Raw genomic sequence first — 16,748 nt, 5'->3', positions numbered from 1 at the left:
CAACAGATCAGAAATCCAGAAGATTTCACCGAAACCCAATCTCAGCTTAATTCTAGCCTAAGCACAATTATACAATACACAATTTCACCATGTAACCAGAACGGTAGCATGGAAAATATACGTTATACAATAATTATAGAAATCGCGAAATGTTCGTGTCTGGACTTTTGTTTATCACAAGAAATTGTCTTTTATATGATGAAGACAAATTTGAGAGATATGATCTCTGACGCCCTCCCTTGCTTCGACATTATAATCTCGTCTCTATATACGTTACGAGAATCAGAAAAAGTTCAATTAGAAGGCTGGAAAAGCGAAACTACTTCCAGAGTAGGGGATCAAGCCTCGCGATAATTCGCATCCGTAGACTTGACTACGAGTATTAGTAGTTAGATTTTCTCCGCACATCGAACAACGATTACGGTACTCTGCATTGCAGGTGAGCATAAATATCATACAATTTGAATGCTGTAAGCAAATTGAGCGTTTACACTTTCCACCCCGTCGCGGTCGTGGAAACAGCCCACGTTGTAAAAGAATATTTTAGACGAAAATATTGCAGATCTTGACATGTGCTGATGTGTTTACAGAAAATTTTCTACCAGCTAATGCACGTTTAAAAGTAACAAAAGTTTCGTAAATTCTTCTATCCAAATTGTTAGTAATATCGATAAAATTAGATTCGTTTTACTGTAGCGACGCAATATAGAAAACATCTTTCCGGACTTCTCTCTATACACTAATCTTTAATAGCGAAAAAATATTGTGTTCAATAGTTTCAGAATAATTTATGACGTTCATTATTGTTAGAATGGTACACTGCAGTGAACAAAAATATGGACCATTATATAGTTGCATAACTACACTGCAGAATTATGGCAGCGAATGGTGACCATAATTTCAGTGTTGCCTCGTATGCACAACTTTCTCCGTCCGCGAGAGAATATACCAGTTTCACTCTTATACATAGACACTTATCTGCGACATATTCTTCTGGAAAAACGTCATGCGTCATACTTGAATTACATATACGCAGAAGAAGAGAATTCGTTGAAAAGACTTTTTATCCCTATCCGTTTTCTTAACTTATGCAGCAATTAGCCCATATACAAGTTAGATGAAAAATATGCTCTTTTATAGGACCGTTTGAATTTGACTGATTTCTTATATGGAACGTTATTCGAGTATACGTTGTAATGATACAGGGCAAACTAAGGCGCAGATTATCATTGCGTAACATTGCAGTGTACGTAAGACTGGAGGTAGATAGTCGACATTTAGAGATTTTCCTAGAGCATTTACACTTTCTTTTCTATTTGCAGGATGTTCTTGCAGACCATTTCAATAACGATCTTAGCGTTCCTCTACTTTTACATAGGGTCGCGAAAACCGAAGGGCTTCCCTCCAGGTAACGTACCACGCGTTCGGTTGATGGTTTATACAAGCATGTAAAAACAATATGTCCTAGGACCAAAATGGTGGCCCATCATCGGCTCGGCTCTGGAAGTATCTCGTATACGAAAGGCGACGGGGTGTTTGTACAAGGCGTGCATGGTTCTTTCGAAGAGATACGGTCCGATATTTGGCATAAAGATCGGGGGAGACCGCATAGTCGTACTGAATGACTACGAGACTATTCAGTCAATGCTGAACAACGAGGACTGCGATGGTCGGCCAGATGGATTCTTCTATCAGGCTAGAACAAGGGGGCAACGCCAAGGTCTTTGAACACGTATTAGGCGGGACTACTTGAAAATCTGCCATAGCGAACAAGAATTTTAATTGAAAGATATACAGAGAATCGAGAATGCAATGTGCTATCGCTTGAACTTTTTAGGAATCCTTGTTACCGATGGTTCTTTCTGGGTAGAACAGCGTCGATTTTTACTCCGTCACCTGCGAGAATTTGGTTTCGGTCGCGATACGATGGCTTCGTTGATCGAAGCAGAAGCCGTTCACCTTGTTGAACATTTGAAAAAAATTTCCCGAACAAAGAAGCGAGACTCAACTCCGAGCACGGAGCCCAGGGATGATTGCTGTCGCAGTCGCATCAACAGTGGTCAAATATACCAGCTTGGGAGTAACGGCGCGATTGACGAAAAGGAAAAAAGTCACCCCGACTCGAAGGATTCGAATCATGGGTCAAACGATGTTCGGACCAGTCCAAAGACCACCTTGAAAATTGAAGACATGTACGTTAAACCTGAGGACTACGCCGAAGTCAGGAAATTGTCAGAGTCGGGAGAAATGATCATTTCGATGAACGAAGTTTTCGGCGTTCCTGTTTTGAACACCCTGTGGGAAATGATAGCCGGAAAGAGGTGAGAGATATTGCGAATAGACATGATTCTTCTGTTCTCTCGTCAGTGACGTAGATTAGTTTTGTAAAGAAAATGATAAGGTAAATTTCATCGGTCTCGAAACATTAATTAATATGCCTAAAGTAAATTCGAGGCTCAATTTGACCAACTTTTTACAGATATAGTAACGAAGACAAGAAGTTATTACACCTACAGAGATTACTCAACAACTTATTGAAAGATGTCGACATGACCGGGTGTCTCTTCGGTTACTTCCCAATTTTGAGAATTCTCGCGCCAGAAATGTCTGGCTACAAACAATTTTTAGACGTGCATCAGCACATATGGGATTTTCTCAATGTAAGTGAATTATGATGAGGCTGCGAGCGTAATTCTACGACAAGTAGCCAGCTGGTGGAGCATTTTCGTTTTACAATATTATCCTTAAAAATATTTCAGGAAGAGTTGGAAAATCATAAAACAACTTTCAATCCGTCTCAGGTCAGGGATTTGATGGACGCTTACATAAATATGCGACTGCGAACAAGTAACAGTGAAAGTTATACAGGTGCGTTTAAAAATCACCGGTCATACACGTCTGATTCACATTTCCGTCCGATTTATTCTGAAATATGAAAATACGTATATGAAATAAGTCCCAGTAAAATAATAATCTTACACAGAATCTCAGCTGCTGGCAACCTGCTTGGATTTGTTCATAGCAGGCTCTGAGACCACCTCCAAAGCATTGGAAACGTGTTTTTTATACCTCGTGCTTTGCCCGGAAGTTCAAGAAAAAGCGCAGCGGGAAATCGACGCGGTTGTTGGCAGGGACCGATTACCCACGCTAGCCGATCGACCTAGGTATGATATAATATGAAAAAAACAGATGCTACATAAATTGTCGGATCAATTAATGTAATCAAGTGTTGTGAAATACAGAATGCCGTATGTCGACGCGATTGTTTTGGAGTCGTTGAGAATGTTCATGGGCAGAACGATGAACATTCCTCACAGAGCGTTAAAAGACACGATTATTGCTGGCTATCGAATACCAAAGGTAAAAACACATCGGCATCATCACATCATGGTTTTCTTAGAGATTGTAGTGTCATTTTTGAATCATGTTGAAGCTGGTGACATTATCGTACCGTTAGATGTTGAGCAAATTCGTGATTTCGCAGGTTTAGAATCGTCTGATATTCAGTAAGTCGTAATAAGGCAGGATATCCCCATATTTCTAAAACTCGGTTATTCTAAAATTGGAAAATAGTGCATTTTTTTCCAATCTTTCGTTACGGCAACGTTACTAACTTCAACCTCGTATTTTTGAAAGGCTACAATCCTGCGAATAAAATTAGTGTATGACACACGGAAATTGTCTGATCGAAAAAAATTATTTGAAACCCTTCGGTTTGTTGGAAAAAGTGACACGACCATAGTTTAATTGTTCTGAATTTCAATTCCAATAGAATAGTAGAAATACTATCATCACGTATTTGAATGAAATTTTGCACATTACGAATTTTTGATCAATACATTACATTATAATCCCGCTTCTGTTCAAATTCTTGGACGGAGAGTACAGTGTACGAGTGTATTGCGAGTCATATCATGTCAAATTTCTAGGACACAATGATTGTTGTGAATTTCAATGGAATATTGATGGACGAATTTTGGGAAGATCCCGAGATTTTTCGACCAGAAAGGTTCATCAACGACGCCGGAACGATTACTATACCCAGTCGATTTCTGCCCTTTAGTTACGGTAAATCCCGGTAAATTATACGGGAAAAGTAAGTAAAATTTAGTCTGCACAGAGAAATTATGTCTGTCTACATTTATTATTTCAGGCAAGCACCGCTGCATAGGCGAAGTATTGGCGAAAAGTAACGTATTTCTATTGACAGCTACACTTTTGCAAACGTTTACATTTTCGGTTGTGCCCGGAGAAACAAAACCGACGATTGAATTTATCGACGGCGTAACGATCAGCCCGAAGCCATATCGAGCTCTCGTCAACCTCAGATTTAAAAAATAAACGCTTTTCCTACAGTGGTGGCTATGTTTCGTTACTTGGATTCAATACCGAGGTTGCAACTTTTAAAGAAATATCTGCAAAAGGGAGTGAAAAAGCACGCATGTATGTATGTTCATTGGTAAATGCAGGGATAGGTACATGCCTAAATTTTCGTCAGTTATAAAAGTCGGAGGATCGGGAGATGTACGAAAATAATAATTATAGAGGTCAAGTGTAGAAGCATAAAATTTATCCACAGTAGAGAAGTGGTTTATTCAATATAAGCTTTGTTCCAAACATCATCTTATCTTCATAAAATTTCAATTAATCTTATTAAAATACATCCATATAATTTTTTGTTCAGATCTCGTGAAAGACAATTGTTAACGCACATAAAAACTGTTTTTGCAAAAACTGCAATAAATATTGTTTGCGATTATTAAACTATCAAGAACTGTTAACGAAATTACATAATATGTACAGTTGTATAATCACCAAATACCTACATCGGGTACTCGGAATGGCGAAAGAAAATGCAATTTCTCATACAGATCATAAAATATCCAGACAAAATTAACCACAATAATGTAAAACAAAATAAAATAAGTAAGAAATAAATAAATCTCAAAAATTATATGCAACAAACGACTGTACCTTATGTCGCCTAAGTACGTGTCGAACATGTGTTGGAAATTAAACGCATCATAGAATCTTTTATCTACATCAACATTAAGAATTATATCTGTAATATATATATATATATGCACATACACATGTAAATCTGTTATATGTATACATATTTCCAATCACTTTTTGCCTCTTCAGAATAAAAATACTATACATTGGTGCGAAATACATACGAAATATTATTATAGGTATACATATATCTGGCATGTAAATAAATTATTTGTATATGTGTTTATGTGTAATAAATGAGTTCAGTAACGAAAAAATCGGCGAGATTCTCCTTCTGCGTGTCAGCTCGGCTGCTCCTCCACAATGTGTATCTGCGTGTAATTACGAAAAAATTCATTTAGATCTCGAATATGATAAATAAGCGTAAAACGCTGCAAACTGACAAATGCCATCTCCTTAAATGACGATTACTAAAAAACGACTCATTACGTATCAGTTTATGGTAAATATGCAAGTATTTCCTCATGGTTTGAGTAATTCAAATCATGAGGCCGAAAACAAACAGTAAAGTCAAACTGCACGTATGCAAGGATATGATTTTTACGCACCTCGGAAAGAATAGCCCAGTTGTCACTCTCGCTATGAACAGTCAGACGTAATACCGCTATTTTGCCTAAACTGCTGTCCACCGTACCTTCGGCTACTCCGAGCGTATCAAATTTACCTAGAGAAAAATATCGAATGTGATTAATAATATTTCTGTTCAGGCAATGTAATAGGTACGGTATAAGCACCTATGATGATGTAACCATCCTCCGTAACGTTGTTTGCATTTCTATTGATCGATACAAAATCTGCAGGCAAAACTTCAACAGTAGTGTTATAAAATCGATCCAATGGATGCTCCGCATTCCCACTACGGAACAAATATCTGTGGAAAATATTGTTCATAATAAAGTTGGACATTAAGTTCAGTTCGTGTTTGAATGATGTAATCGAATACAGTATCATATAAAGTTATAATAGTAAAATGCACACTTCTTTATAAAAATTGGATTAATGAACTTGAAACGCAAATGGTCTCCCGGCTGCGGCAAAAGCCCCCAGAAGAATGATTCGCCTTTGTATGCTTTTTGCAAGGTGTATTGTTTATAGGGCTTTATTTGCGTTTCCACTGTCGCGTCAGGATTTATGTGCCCATAAAACAGCGTTATTTTTCCAAACTGATTGTCCTGTTGATGAAGAATAACCAAAAATTAATGAAATCTCATGTATAATTATCACGCGATTTGGACAAACTTTCTTTCGACCAATATTATCGAATTGCCTGCAAACCTTTAGTTTTTGTACTTTTCCTTTCAACGAAGAATGAGTGCCGATGTGTTGAAAGAGCGACGGTTTGTAGTGCAACCATAATTCAGCTTTAGCCATCTTACAATGTTTCTGCAATGTAAAAATCCAAGCATTATATTAGATTGCCATTAACGATGTTATGAATTCAATTGAACACTTACACTGTCTTTGTCCAAATTGCAAACCTTTGTAGACACTAGATGATCTAGCAACCAATCCACAGGCTTGTCATTGTGAAACATCAAGATAAATTGTACAAGCCAAGGTAAATCCACGCATTTGAACATTTTTCCTATAACAGAAACGGTTAGCGGTAAGTGGGACCGAAAAATGGCAATTACATGACTTTAATTTTAAGTAGAGCATTTGAATGTACCTATGAAACCCAGCTGGCAAAAATCAAGTACAAACCATTCCTCCCTTGAACTAATTTTGCGCAAAGCATAAGATTTCATGGTTGTTATAAAACTCTTTTTTGCCAGTATATCATCTTCTAGTTGAACGTAAAATGTCCCTTTATTACGAGCATACGACATAAGAAATGCAAAGTCTAGATTTTGTTTGGTCCTCCAAACGACACGCTGGTGATTGTCACCTAACGTGTCACGAAGTTTACTCAAATCAGGGTAGTAGTGCGTAGATGGAGATATCACCTCTATTAGTCCAACTTCACACTCTTCGGGGAACCTAATGAAACAAGTATTCACATGACGAATAATGTAAATATGATTTGCTGATTCAACTTACTGAACCTCTATTTGCTTGGCAACATAGGCAACGTATTCCAAGTCGGTCTGTAAAAAAAAAAAAAAAAAAAAAAAAAAAAAAAAAAAACCATCAGTAAAAAATATTTGTAATCCAATTGTCGCATAATCATACAGGAATTGTTCCATTAACAAATTTTGCTTTTACAAATTATAAATAGTATCCTCTCACCTCAGCTACGAATACAACGATAATCGTTTCAGCTGCTTCTGAACTGCTCATGAAATCGATCAAGTTCTTAAGCGTGGCGAGCAGGTAGCTTTGAACTTCTCTCTTGACGGTTGGAACACCGAGCACAACACTGGCTCCAGTGCGACCTTTACCTTGAAAGAAGGCTGGACGAAGGCTATTAGCATCGTATAGTAAATGAGGCAAAAAATTGTAAATCGACGGTAACTTGATGCTGGTGTTGTTGGAGCTACCGTTGTTGATCAAAAACTGGATATCAGGAAGAGTATGGCTGCTGTCCAAGAGTTGAGACAGCTGATGCGATAACAAATTAATCTCCTCCTGACTGTTCATGTACTTGGCGTTGAGGTGCTGGAGCTTTGCGTGCAACTCCGCTATGTTGTTCTGCAGGGAAGTTTCCTCATGCATTTCAGGTGAAGATATGAGATTCAGTATACAGCAGGGCACCAATATAACAATGAGAAGGAAGAGACAGCGGCGCCGTATCGGAGTCAGGGTGACGACGTTCGACACCATCCTTTCTATACTTTGCCTGGCGCAACGATCATACCTGTAGCTTTGAAACAATCGTGTCTCTAGGCCACTTTCCGAACAGCGAGCGAGTTTCAAAACTCGATACCCTTGCACAGTTGCTTAGGTCTGAACATCAACCCTCAACTCATATTTTCTAGAGTCGCCGTTATTTTGGAAAATAAGTTTCTCTCTTGCATCCCGTGACATTACTATAGATTTAAGTACTTGGCTGCGGGTTCTAACTATAAAGTAAGAAACTAAAACTCCATTCACATAACCTCAAAGAACCATGAACGTCGCTCTGAACATGAAAAAAATTATTGTAATACGGAACGATAATACATGAGTATATCGATTCGATGAAACAGGAAAATATCGCTTGGTTATTGTAATTAGCTACTGCAAGCTAACCCGGTGGTGAAACATCGTTGCAATCCAGCATTACGGTGCTATTTACACGTTACAGCGCTGCAGTCTTGCTCGATCATCGTAACCGTCGTTCTTGCACTCATCCTTGATTTTAGGTTATATTGCACGATTTTGTAACCGCTGTTTCACTTGTTTCAAACCGTCATTTCACACCTTCAAACCACTATACGGCCATAGAACACAAGGTGTGGCAGAGTGCACAGTTCCCTGACCTTGTTTACCACTCATGCCTTTTTCAACTGTCAAGTTACGATGGTCACACGTATGTGCGCAATCGGCAGTTCACGTTACCCTTGCCAGCCTTTTTACCTTAAATTAACGCGGTCAAGTTGAAACGGTTTGCGTATGAAACCACCAACGACGAAACGCTTCAAATTTACGCAACACAAACACACGTGTTGTCGGGATCGTTGACACGATGCATCGTACTAATGAACGCAAATTTTTAAATCTAAACACGCTAAGTGTCGCATCTACTGTGTAATATTCATGTTTAAGCGCTCAATTTTATGACTATCACTAATTCTTCCGTAAACGTTCCTTCAGTCCACACCTTTTTGACGCGACACCAGGTTCAAATATGGCGAGCGCCAGAGACAAAAGCGCGTATTTGTTTAATTTGCAAACTGCATCATTTCGTGTTATGTTACTCTTGACTGTATCATTGTGAAAAATTATTACGATATTATAGTAAAGGTAGAGGATATTATATTTACGTGGATTGCATACAATTTTAAGAATGTGGGCACTTCGTGTTTGAATATCGAACAGTACACATATCGGATATATATGTTTTATAGCCTAGTATTGTACTTTTATTCGTATAGATCTTGATATGAATAATCAGGTACTTAGCTCCACGTAGATCGCATTAAAGCAACCCAAGGTAAAAGTTTTTTTTATCGCTACTTGCATCTTCGATGTCCAAACCAGATTCCAGTTTCATCACGTTCCGCAGTTGCCATTTGTTTTAAATTGTTCATGACGCCATTTACGGTTCCACCTTGTGATGCAAGCAATCGAAAATTTCGCACAATTTTGTAGATCAATCAGCAAATGGTGATCAAAATATTCGCGTAATACGGTATTTGTTTTCTTCTTTCTTTGGCATTCCTTTTGTTTTTATTCGTCTATTGAAATTTCCGAACTAACGAATAAATTTACAGAACTTTCACAAATTCACCCCCCAGTTTTGTATACATTTGATTACAATTCTGCACTTGTTTAATTTCACGTGTGCAAGCTTAACAACTACAAATTTATTTTTGTTGATACATGTAAATTGTTTTTCTCGGTGTCAACTTACTACGATCCACTTACTTGATTATGAAATTTTATTTCACATCTTTGTTCTAGGTCACCCCAAATCCTGTAAGTATCACATGTATTACAGGGTATAACACTAGAACGTGACATTTGTATAAGATAAAAATCCTATGGTAATCGAGATAAATGATTCTATGTACAAAAATAACATGATACGAAATTACAAACTAGGGTATATGCAAGCATTCACACTACAACATCGATGTACCAACCACGAGTTTACCTATACATATATTGTACAATATGCAAAGCGGCAATTCGCATAATTATAGCCTTTGGTCATTTTCAGTTGCTCTTTTTGATGCCGTTGGAATTCGATCTGAAAATAAAAAAATAAGATGCAATTGTACCGTAGTTAGAGCGACAATGTTCTAAATTTTTACGCCAGTCATCAATGTCGAGTAGCAATAGTGAAATTTATATCTGATATACCGTTATATCAGCTAGTACCAAGAAGGTGGAACTTTTGCCGACCCGGTTATCGTATTATGCAAGATGGATTATTTATATTTATATTTCTCGTAAAGACACTCACGCTTCCGCGGGATATTTGGTTGGTCGTTTCGTGAGTATGAACTTCTCAATCTTTCGTATCGGCCCTTCGACAACCACCGACAGCAGCAGAGATATACCAAAGGTGTAGACCATGTCTGGCACGAATTCCCAGAGCTGAAATGTGGAAAATTGTAAAACTTGCTCGTTCGTTTTGCAATACACGATGTCGTTAAGAAAAAGTCAACTCTATGCTACCACGCAATTACGTATGAATGGCAACATAACGTGCATTACATATAATGTATCGAGTGAAACATAACTTACGCAGCTGTTAATGGCAAATATGCGAGGGCTTCTAGTAGCACCGACGTCGTAGGATTGCTTAATATTGTGGACAAGATAAGCACCGTAAGTGAGTCTCGCAAGGGGTGGGACCCAGCGTGGTGTCATAAAGTTGTAATGAAAGTCTGAAAATGTAACGAATGAAACATTTGACCATCCTGTATATCCAAGCAAAACATAATTCCCATCGCGTTTCGGAATCTGCAAGATCCTCCAACCTACCCAAACCATCCCCAATTGTGATCAGAACAACGATCGAACATACTCCAAGAGCAAACGCTGCTCTGTGGAACCCAGCGTAGGCGGCTGTCTCAAGTGGATGCAGCTCACTATTGGGGTCGAAATACTTGGTAGCCAAATACTGGCTAATGACAGTGAATCCGACTGCCAGTAAAATAAAAAGAAATCGTGACCAACCCTGAAATGCAGAATGATATATTTTTTTACATGAATGGCAGTAGTATTGGCACGACACCTTGTGGAAGAGAAATGATCAAGGATTCAATTTCTCGTCGTCAAGTTTTCTTTTTTCTTTTCCTCTTAATATCATTACCTTGGGGAGCCTCCACGTGGCATCTTTATGGTCGTAGACAATTGCCCCAGCCAATACGCCAACCATGTAGGGACCAATTCTCATGTGTGATTTAATATAGTGACCGACGAAATACGGATCATTTCTAGTTTCCCGCATGCTGGAAGACGAGAAAGAATTGTATGATGTGGCTACGATTATGATTAAATTGTTCCGTCACTAGGCGTGAATTTTACTCACAAAGGCAATCCTAGGAATAATGGTTGCTGGTCCTGAACATAGGTAATGACGAAGGGAATGGCAATGCCCAATGCGATCAAACCACAGAGGAACGGGTAGCCCAGTCTTCTCGGAAGTTGCCAATAAGCCCATAAGACAAAGAGTCCCATGATGTGAAGGTGATAATCCACCGATAAATACCAGGATTGAAACATACACTGTGAAAAAGCGTAGAGCAGGTGTTACACGTCAATTTCTTACGACCTATGGTCCGATCAACAGAATGCACGCATTGACTGCGACAAAATGGTGAAGATCAGAGAGCATCTGGAACGTCGCAATACTAACCATCTTGTTGGGATGTACGTAGTTGTTAATATACAAGAGATTAGTCCACCAATTTTTCGCGCAATTATCCCTTTCAAAACCCACTCTGGCTTCCCAGTACGGACCGGATCCCATCATCGGCATCAGGGTAGCATTGAACAAGACGACTAGCATATAAAGAGGTGTCAACCTGCCGTGATACGAAGCGAATCTTTATCTCTGGATCTTTCTTTATCATCGTGTAGTTAATGAATATGAGAGCCTGCATATGCGTACGTTGAACTCACCGTAAAAATCTGATCAGTATGAGCGCAGTGAAATTCAACCGTTTACTCCGATCAAGTTCACGAAGCACACCGTAGGCCAGAAGAAGACCGCCGACACCGAAGAACCCGTCGACGATGATCGGTCCGTTGAATATTATCGAAGAAAAGGGTATGGCGTAGGCCTGATGGAGCGAAACGAAAATACCGGATAATCGCACAGTTAACGTCCCAGGTAGCACACTGTTGGCTGTTAGTTGACTTAGTATCGACAGAAATTGTCAGTCAACTATTTCAAGTCAACTGGGAATAGGTATATTACGAGCCTATCGTTTCACTGTACACTGGCTAAGAGTGCGCGAATGTCCTCTGAAATGTTGTGGTAAAGGCAACACTCGGCACCAACTATTATTAGGTTTTCAGTTGACTGTGAGCAGTCAAGACAAAAAGGCGATAATTTACAAGTTGGCTAATTACGTGGACTAATAGTCATCTGGCGTCAAGTATGAGGTAGCGATTAGTCAGTCTGACTGCCACCAGACGTTGACGTTCATTCGGCACAATGAACGCGCTCACATAAACAATTATTTGTCTGTAAAACATCACAAACCTTCACTTGACTTTCCAGTGGTAAGTGGAATAAGGCGACAACGGGTTGTCTAGTCGAATCACCTTATACTCGACATTTCAGAGGAAATTCGTAAACATGAAGTATACCGCATGTCAACTTTAATTAAGTCCAGTTTTTTGATGATTCATAGCCATTGAATAATAGCCGACGTTTTTACTCATTTATGCCAACAATGCGTCGAAATTTTTTTAATTCGATAAATAGTCGACTTTTTGTAGTCGAATGACAGCCAGCCTCTGGATAAGTGTGCTAGCTGGGAAGGGCTTACACACGAGTCGGTTACTTGATTTGTTAACGAGTATAAGGTACGTAATGTACGATGCAGTCTTATTACTTCTACGAGACACATGCATTGACCTTTTCGAGGTACGTTGACTCCACGAGCGGGTAGCCGTAGTACTGCATCAATCTGTGACCGAATATTACGCATGCCATGAAGAAGAAACGGATCAAATTTATGCAATCGAGACCACGATGAGAACTCTCGGTGAAAAAAATCGAGCGCAAGTTGCGTCGTGCGGAAAAGCAGAGGAAGAAGTCTCCGAGTTCGTTGTCCTTGGCTGGTTCCTTCAGAGAATAGATGCTGATGTCGTACCACGAGCCTGCTACCACGAGGACGCACAGCGCCACAACTATGATACTGGATGGGAAATTGTTCGTTATGTTCTTGTTCGTCGGCTCGATCCACTCACCGAATATCAAGAGCGTAAAGTAATTTTGACTTCTCTTACAGAAAAACCTTTAACCCCATGGTGAAATCCTTGGGGACATCGCTACGTGCTTGGCAAAGCGATGGCTTCACTGTAACATTCAGGTCTATTTCTCGGGCGTCCGCCAACTCCTTTAAAGGATCCGTCAACGCCGCCGCAACATCTTGAGAGCTGCAGCTAGCCGGAACGCAAAGCGACAGGTACACAGAGTGTCGTTTGACACGGCGAAAGTCTCCCCTGTACTGTAGAAACAAAATAAAATTTTAAGTAGGGTCATAAATCTATGTACGTACGAGGATGGACGGGACTCTTATGCGTGTACTTTGATTTGATAATTCACTTGGATAAAGCTGCAGGGCTTGGGAGTGAATCCTCTTGGTAATGAGAGTCGCTTACGTCAATCGCGTTCCAGACGGATAGATTTGGGTCAAAGTCGAGGGTGAAAATTTCCGGGCGTTTCGGTACCACACCTTTCCGCTGGTAACGCAAGCGAACCAAACAGTAGCGACCCTCGACCTCGTCAGGCTCTTCAGTGTCAGAGAATTCATCCGGCGGAAGTTTTGCTCGTAAGTTGTAGCATTGGTCGAAGTTTCCCAAATGTTTGGTATGACCGTGTAGCACGCCGTCTGGATGCTTCGTTGAGGCGTCGAACACTGAAATAGTATTTTTTCACTTGACCATGCAATGCAGGCAATTAAGTTTTTTTTTTTCTTTCTTTCGCCAGAAAACTCTCAGCAACCTTTATAACTATCCCTTGACATTCTTCACCGCAGTCGTAGTTAATACTGGATGTATGTACGTAGCAAAAAAAATTCTACCGTCCAAGTGCGATGGTTCAAATTTGTGATGTCATCTTGCTTAGTTGATCACCTCCATACTTCGCTAAACATATAGCTGATTATAATATTACTTGATAAGATAATGAACGATAATGAGACACATGAACTTATTACTGTGTTGGATAATATTGATTCACAGAGAACCTTCTATTCTTTAATTCCATTAACAGACAATTTGCATACATTTACGTGTGCTTGGCCGTAGATATAATTATTGTGGGCACTCGAGGCCTGCATCCAGTTTCATTGACGTCAGATAGTGTAAATCAATTGAATATTAATAAAAGTGTGATGTTGTTCGACTTATAAAATGTGTACAGATAATATATGCAAAAACTCAATTAAAGAGGAAACTTCAAGGAATAATCTCACTTGGTATCTGCATGTAACGTTATATGTATAAGGTATACCTGTACTCTTGTACAAGATTATGTTATGCATGGATGCAGAGCGAGATTGTGATACTTTAGTTACACACGTATTGTTCGCAATTCATATCATGTTACATTTTTAGGCTGAAAGTTATGAGATGCTCAAGGATCAAAAGTATAAATGCATCTCCAACCAGTTCATGGTCGCGTCGTAATTACTTCAACGTCTGACTGTTAGTTTTTCTGCAGTTTCATAAATGCGGTGCGCGTAATTCGTATGGTATATGAAAATATGCAAACGTTGCTCGATGACGATGCGAAATTATAAATCAAATTAAATATCATGTAATCACTGAAATTTCCATCGATAACGATCCAACTTACGCAAGGATCACAAAAGGTATCGAAGAATATTTACATCTCCTAGTTTTTACCAATCGGTATAACTACATTAAAAATTTTTATTACCAATAATATCTTCAACGATTGCTAATTGGTACAAAAATAATCCTCAGTATGAGTGAAGGTCGATTTACGACTCCAAAGAATTGATTGATTAATTCGGACTAAGTGCTTGTTAACCCCTGATACATCGCAGAGTTGGGAGAATTTAAGTAACCTTTATTAACTCATTATACAACATACATCGGTGCAACAACTTGTACTGATAGTCGGTGCGGGAAATATCAGGCGTTTGCTATAGCGGTTTCGTAGGCATGAAGCAATGGGTTAATCGCTGGTGAAATCTGGTGTACACTTTTTCAGAAATCTTCTGAAATCTTCTATAATCTTTGAAATCTCTTGAAATTCCCCTTTGAAAAAATCCTTTGAAATCCTCTGGAATCATCCGAAATCTTTTGAAATCTTTTAAACTCTTTTGAAATCTATTGAAATCACTGAAATCTTTGTAATCTTGAAATTAGGTGTACCTACATGAAATCGATGAATGATCAACCCCTCGTTATGCACGTAAAAACAATAGTGAAAAGATGGACGGCTAAGCTGCTGTTATTATCACCAGTTTTCGGTTCTAAGCAAGTTTGAATGCGTTACACCAGGCAGCGCCTCTAATTCATCACATTTCTAATTTTTTCAAACTGGGAAAATCAATCGTACTCGTTGCCCGCATCGTCGGTAAAGATTGGAAATTATCGAAATAAACTTACTCTGGACGGCCCACAGCGTGGAATTGGCGAGTTCCTTGAGGTACCGTTGCACCTGTTTCCTGCAAGGACCCTCCGGAATAGTGTTTGAATTAGCGAATACCAAGGGCAGAACGGGGAAGTCGGTCCACCACGAAGAACTTCGAGAGAGCGGTACCGCCCTTTGGGAATCGTCGGAGTTCTCTACTTGCGATGTCTGATGCGATCCGAGGCTGGTTGACAGGCATAATTGCCTCTCCGAGTAGCTGGCGTTAGACAATTTATTCTTATCGGCGAAAACTGGACCGTTCATTAGGCCGAACGACATGCACAGTAGAAAAACTATCCCAGTCATTGCGGTGATGGTGAAATGTAATTTTTCGATACAAATGAACCGTTAACACGCTATTTCGAATTTCAGTCCAATCAATTTGAAATCCAGCAGTAAGTTTACTCGCGCGTTCTCGGCAGGAGCATAAGGCACACACAGCTGGGTTTATTGTTGCTTTGACGTTTATATGACAAAAGGTTCTAAGGATGAGAGGTGGTGGAACCCCCCGAGTTTATCACCAGCCTCTGCCTGAACGCGTCACATGATCCACTGTAAGAGAACTCGGTTTACGTACGAAAAGTATGCAACTTATGTACGAGGTCGACCTTAAACTTCGAGTCGCATCGCATTGCCCACGCTATTCGCTGCTCGATCAGCACTTCACCGATAAGATAATTGAATCAATTCCTGTCCCTAATTAATATTTTACACCAAGCCAATTCATTACCGTCAGAATAGTATAAATTATATCAACACAACGTTCTAGTGCAAACAGTCAGAGTTACATCATTTCTGTTCATTTTTTACTGCATGATCCTTTCTGCGAATAGTTATTTAGGTGTGATAGAATGTGCATATATAAATCGGTTCAATCAATCGTGTCCCTAGTTGTTTTTCAGACCATCGGTGATTGAATCAGTATAAAATAGTTCGGACGATACGTGTCGTTTGCCTGAATAATAACACATTATGCAACGAGGGAATGAAGTTGAAGATTATACCCGTGGTTGGGTTAATCACCTAAGGGAATAATCGACTTTTATTCCTTTGATGAGAAAAAAGCGGAACCTAACTCAACTGACGATCCACGTGCGATTGTTGACCCTATCACGTAGACGATAACTTTGACTAAATTTCGAGCATGTACGCATGAATAATTTAAAAGCCTACCGTTGTGGAAGTTCCATCTTAGGCTAGAGAAACAGCCCTCTTCAAACCGTAAGCTTATACGTTGAACTGGTTTAGTAGTCACAAAATGGTATTATGTTTTTTTTTTCCAATGTTCCTGTACAAC

General features: G+C 39.3%; 3 protein-coding genes across 4 annotated transcripts; 1 reads left to right on the top strand and 2 right to left on the bottom strand.

Annotated features, from left to right (window-relative positions):
- Nucleotides 1-400: 400 nt before the first annotated feature.
- Nucleotides 401-4,355, top strand: LOC124176102 (probable cytochrome P450 303a1). 2 transcript variants are annotated; one of them, XM_046556951.1, is made up of 10 exons: nucleotides 401-439; nucleotides 1,323-1,408; nucleotides 1,469-1,720; nucleotides 1,838-2,321; nucleotides 2,480-2,660; nucleotides 2,760-2,868; nucleotides 2,984-3,164; nucleotides 3,243-3,360; nucleotides 3,930-4,068; nucleotides 4,154-4,355. In XM_046556951.1, exons 2-10 carry the CDS (start codon nucleotides 1,324-1,326, stop codon nucleotides 4,339-4,341), a joined length of 1,737 nt encoding a protein of 578 aa, XP_046412907.1. In that variant the 5' UTR covers nucleotides 401-439; nucleotide 1,323; the 3' UTR covers nucleotides 4,342-4,355. The 2 variants fall into 2 exon arrangements, with proteins under 2 accessions (XP_046412907.1, XP_046412908.1); XM_046556952.1 differs by having other exon boundaries at nucleotides 413-439; nucleotides 3,930-4,078; nucleotides 4,154-4,327.
- A 200-nt stretch (nucleotides 4,356-4,555) lies between these two features.
- On the bottom strand, nucleotides 4,556-8,768 carry LOC124176108 (alpha-1,3-mannosyl-glycoprotein 4-beta-N-acetylglucosaminyltransferase B). Its single transcript, XM_046556962.1, has 9 exons — nucleotides 7,246-8,768; nucleotides 7,057-7,103; nucleotides 6,686-6,996; nucleotides 6,471-6,601; nucleotides 6,292-6,399; nucleotides 5,995-6,188; nucleotides 5,751-5,887; nucleotides 5,565-5,680; nucleotides 4,556-5,327 (listed from the first exon to the last, which is right to left on the bottom strand). Exons 1-9 carry the CDS (start codon nucleotides 7,777-7,779, stop codon nucleotides 5,298-5,300), a joined length of 1,608 nt encoding a protein of 535 aa, XP_046412918.1. The 5' UTR covers nucleotides 7,780-8,768; the 3' UTR covers nucleotides 4,556-5,297.
- Nucleotides 8,769-9,411: 643 nt separating this feature from the next.
- On the bottom strand, nucleotides 9,412-15,907 carry LOC124176100 (nose resistant to fluoxetine protein 6-like). Its single transcript, XM_046556948.1, has 12 exons — nucleotides 15,427-15,907; nucleotides 13,447-13,703; nucleotides 13,072-13,292; nucleotides 12,698-12,980; nucleotides 11,734-11,894; nucleotides 11,468-11,636; nucleotides 11,141-11,337; nucleotides 10,922-11,060; nucleotides 10,591-10,786; nucleotides 10,351-10,493; nucleotides 10,067-10,200; nucleotides 9,412-9,850 (listed from the first exon to the last, which is right to left on the bottom strand). The coding sequence occupies exons 1-12, from the start codon at nucleotides 15,755-15,757 to the stop codon at nucleotides 9,817-9,819; spliced, it is 2,265 nt and encodes a 754-aa protein (XP_046412904.1). The 5' UTR covers nucleotides 15,758-15,907; the 3' UTR covers nucleotides 9,412-9,816.
- Between the last annotated feature and the right edge of the window lie 841 nt (nucleotides 15,908-16,748).

Source organism: Neodiprion fabricii, chromosome 2 (genome assembly GCF_021155785.1).
Source record: "Neodiprion fabricii isolate iyNeoFabr1 chromosome 2, iyNeoFabr1.1, whole genome shotgun sequence".
In the NCBI taxonomy this organism is placed as follows: Eukaryota; Metazoa; Arthropoda; class Insecta; order Hymenoptera; family Diprionidae; genus Neodiprion; species Neodiprion fabricii.
This window is presented reverse-complemented; position numbering and strand designations above follow the sequence as displayed.

Excerpts from the sequence above, each read along its gene's own strand:
- LOC124176100 (XM_046556948.1), bottom strand. The coding sequence starts at position 15,757 with ATGACTGGGATAGTTTTTCTACTGTGCATGTCGTTCGGCCTAATGAAC. Across the intron at positions 13,293-13,446 it reads CCGTCTGGAACGCGATTGAC|TACAGGGGAGACTTTCGCCG; the intron begins GTAAGCGACTCT and ends TTGTTTCTACAG. Across the intron at positions 10,201-10,350 it reads TATTTGCCATTAACAGCTGC|CTCTGGGAATTCGTGCCAGA; the intron begins GTAAGTTATGTT and ends TCCACATTTCAG.
- LOC124176108 (XM_046556962.1), bottom strand. The coding sequence starts at position 7,779 with ATGGTGTCGAACGTCGTCACCCTGACTCCGATACGGCGCCGCTGTCTC. Across the intron at positions 6,189-6,291 it reads GAAAAGTACAAAAACTAAAG|GACAATCAGTTTGGAAAAAT; the intron begins GTTTGCAGGCAA and ends CTTCATCAACAG. Across the intron at positions 5,328-5,564 it reads ACTGGGCTATTCTTTCCGAG|ATACACATTGTGGAGGAGCA; the intron begins GTGCGTAAAAAT and ends AATTACACGCAG.
- LOC124176102 (XM_046556951.1), top strand. The coding sequence starts at position 1,324 with ATGTTCTTGCAGACCATTTCAATAACGATCTTAGCGTTCCTCTACTTT. Across the intron at positions 3,165-3,242 it reads ACGCTAGCCGATCGACCTAG|AATGCCGTATGTCGACGCGA; the intron begins GTATGATATAAT and ends TGTGAAATACAG. Across the intron at positions 3,361-3,929 it reads CTGGCTATCGAATACCAAAG|GACACAATGATTGTTGTGAA; the intron begins GTAAAAACACAT and ends TCAAATTTCTAG.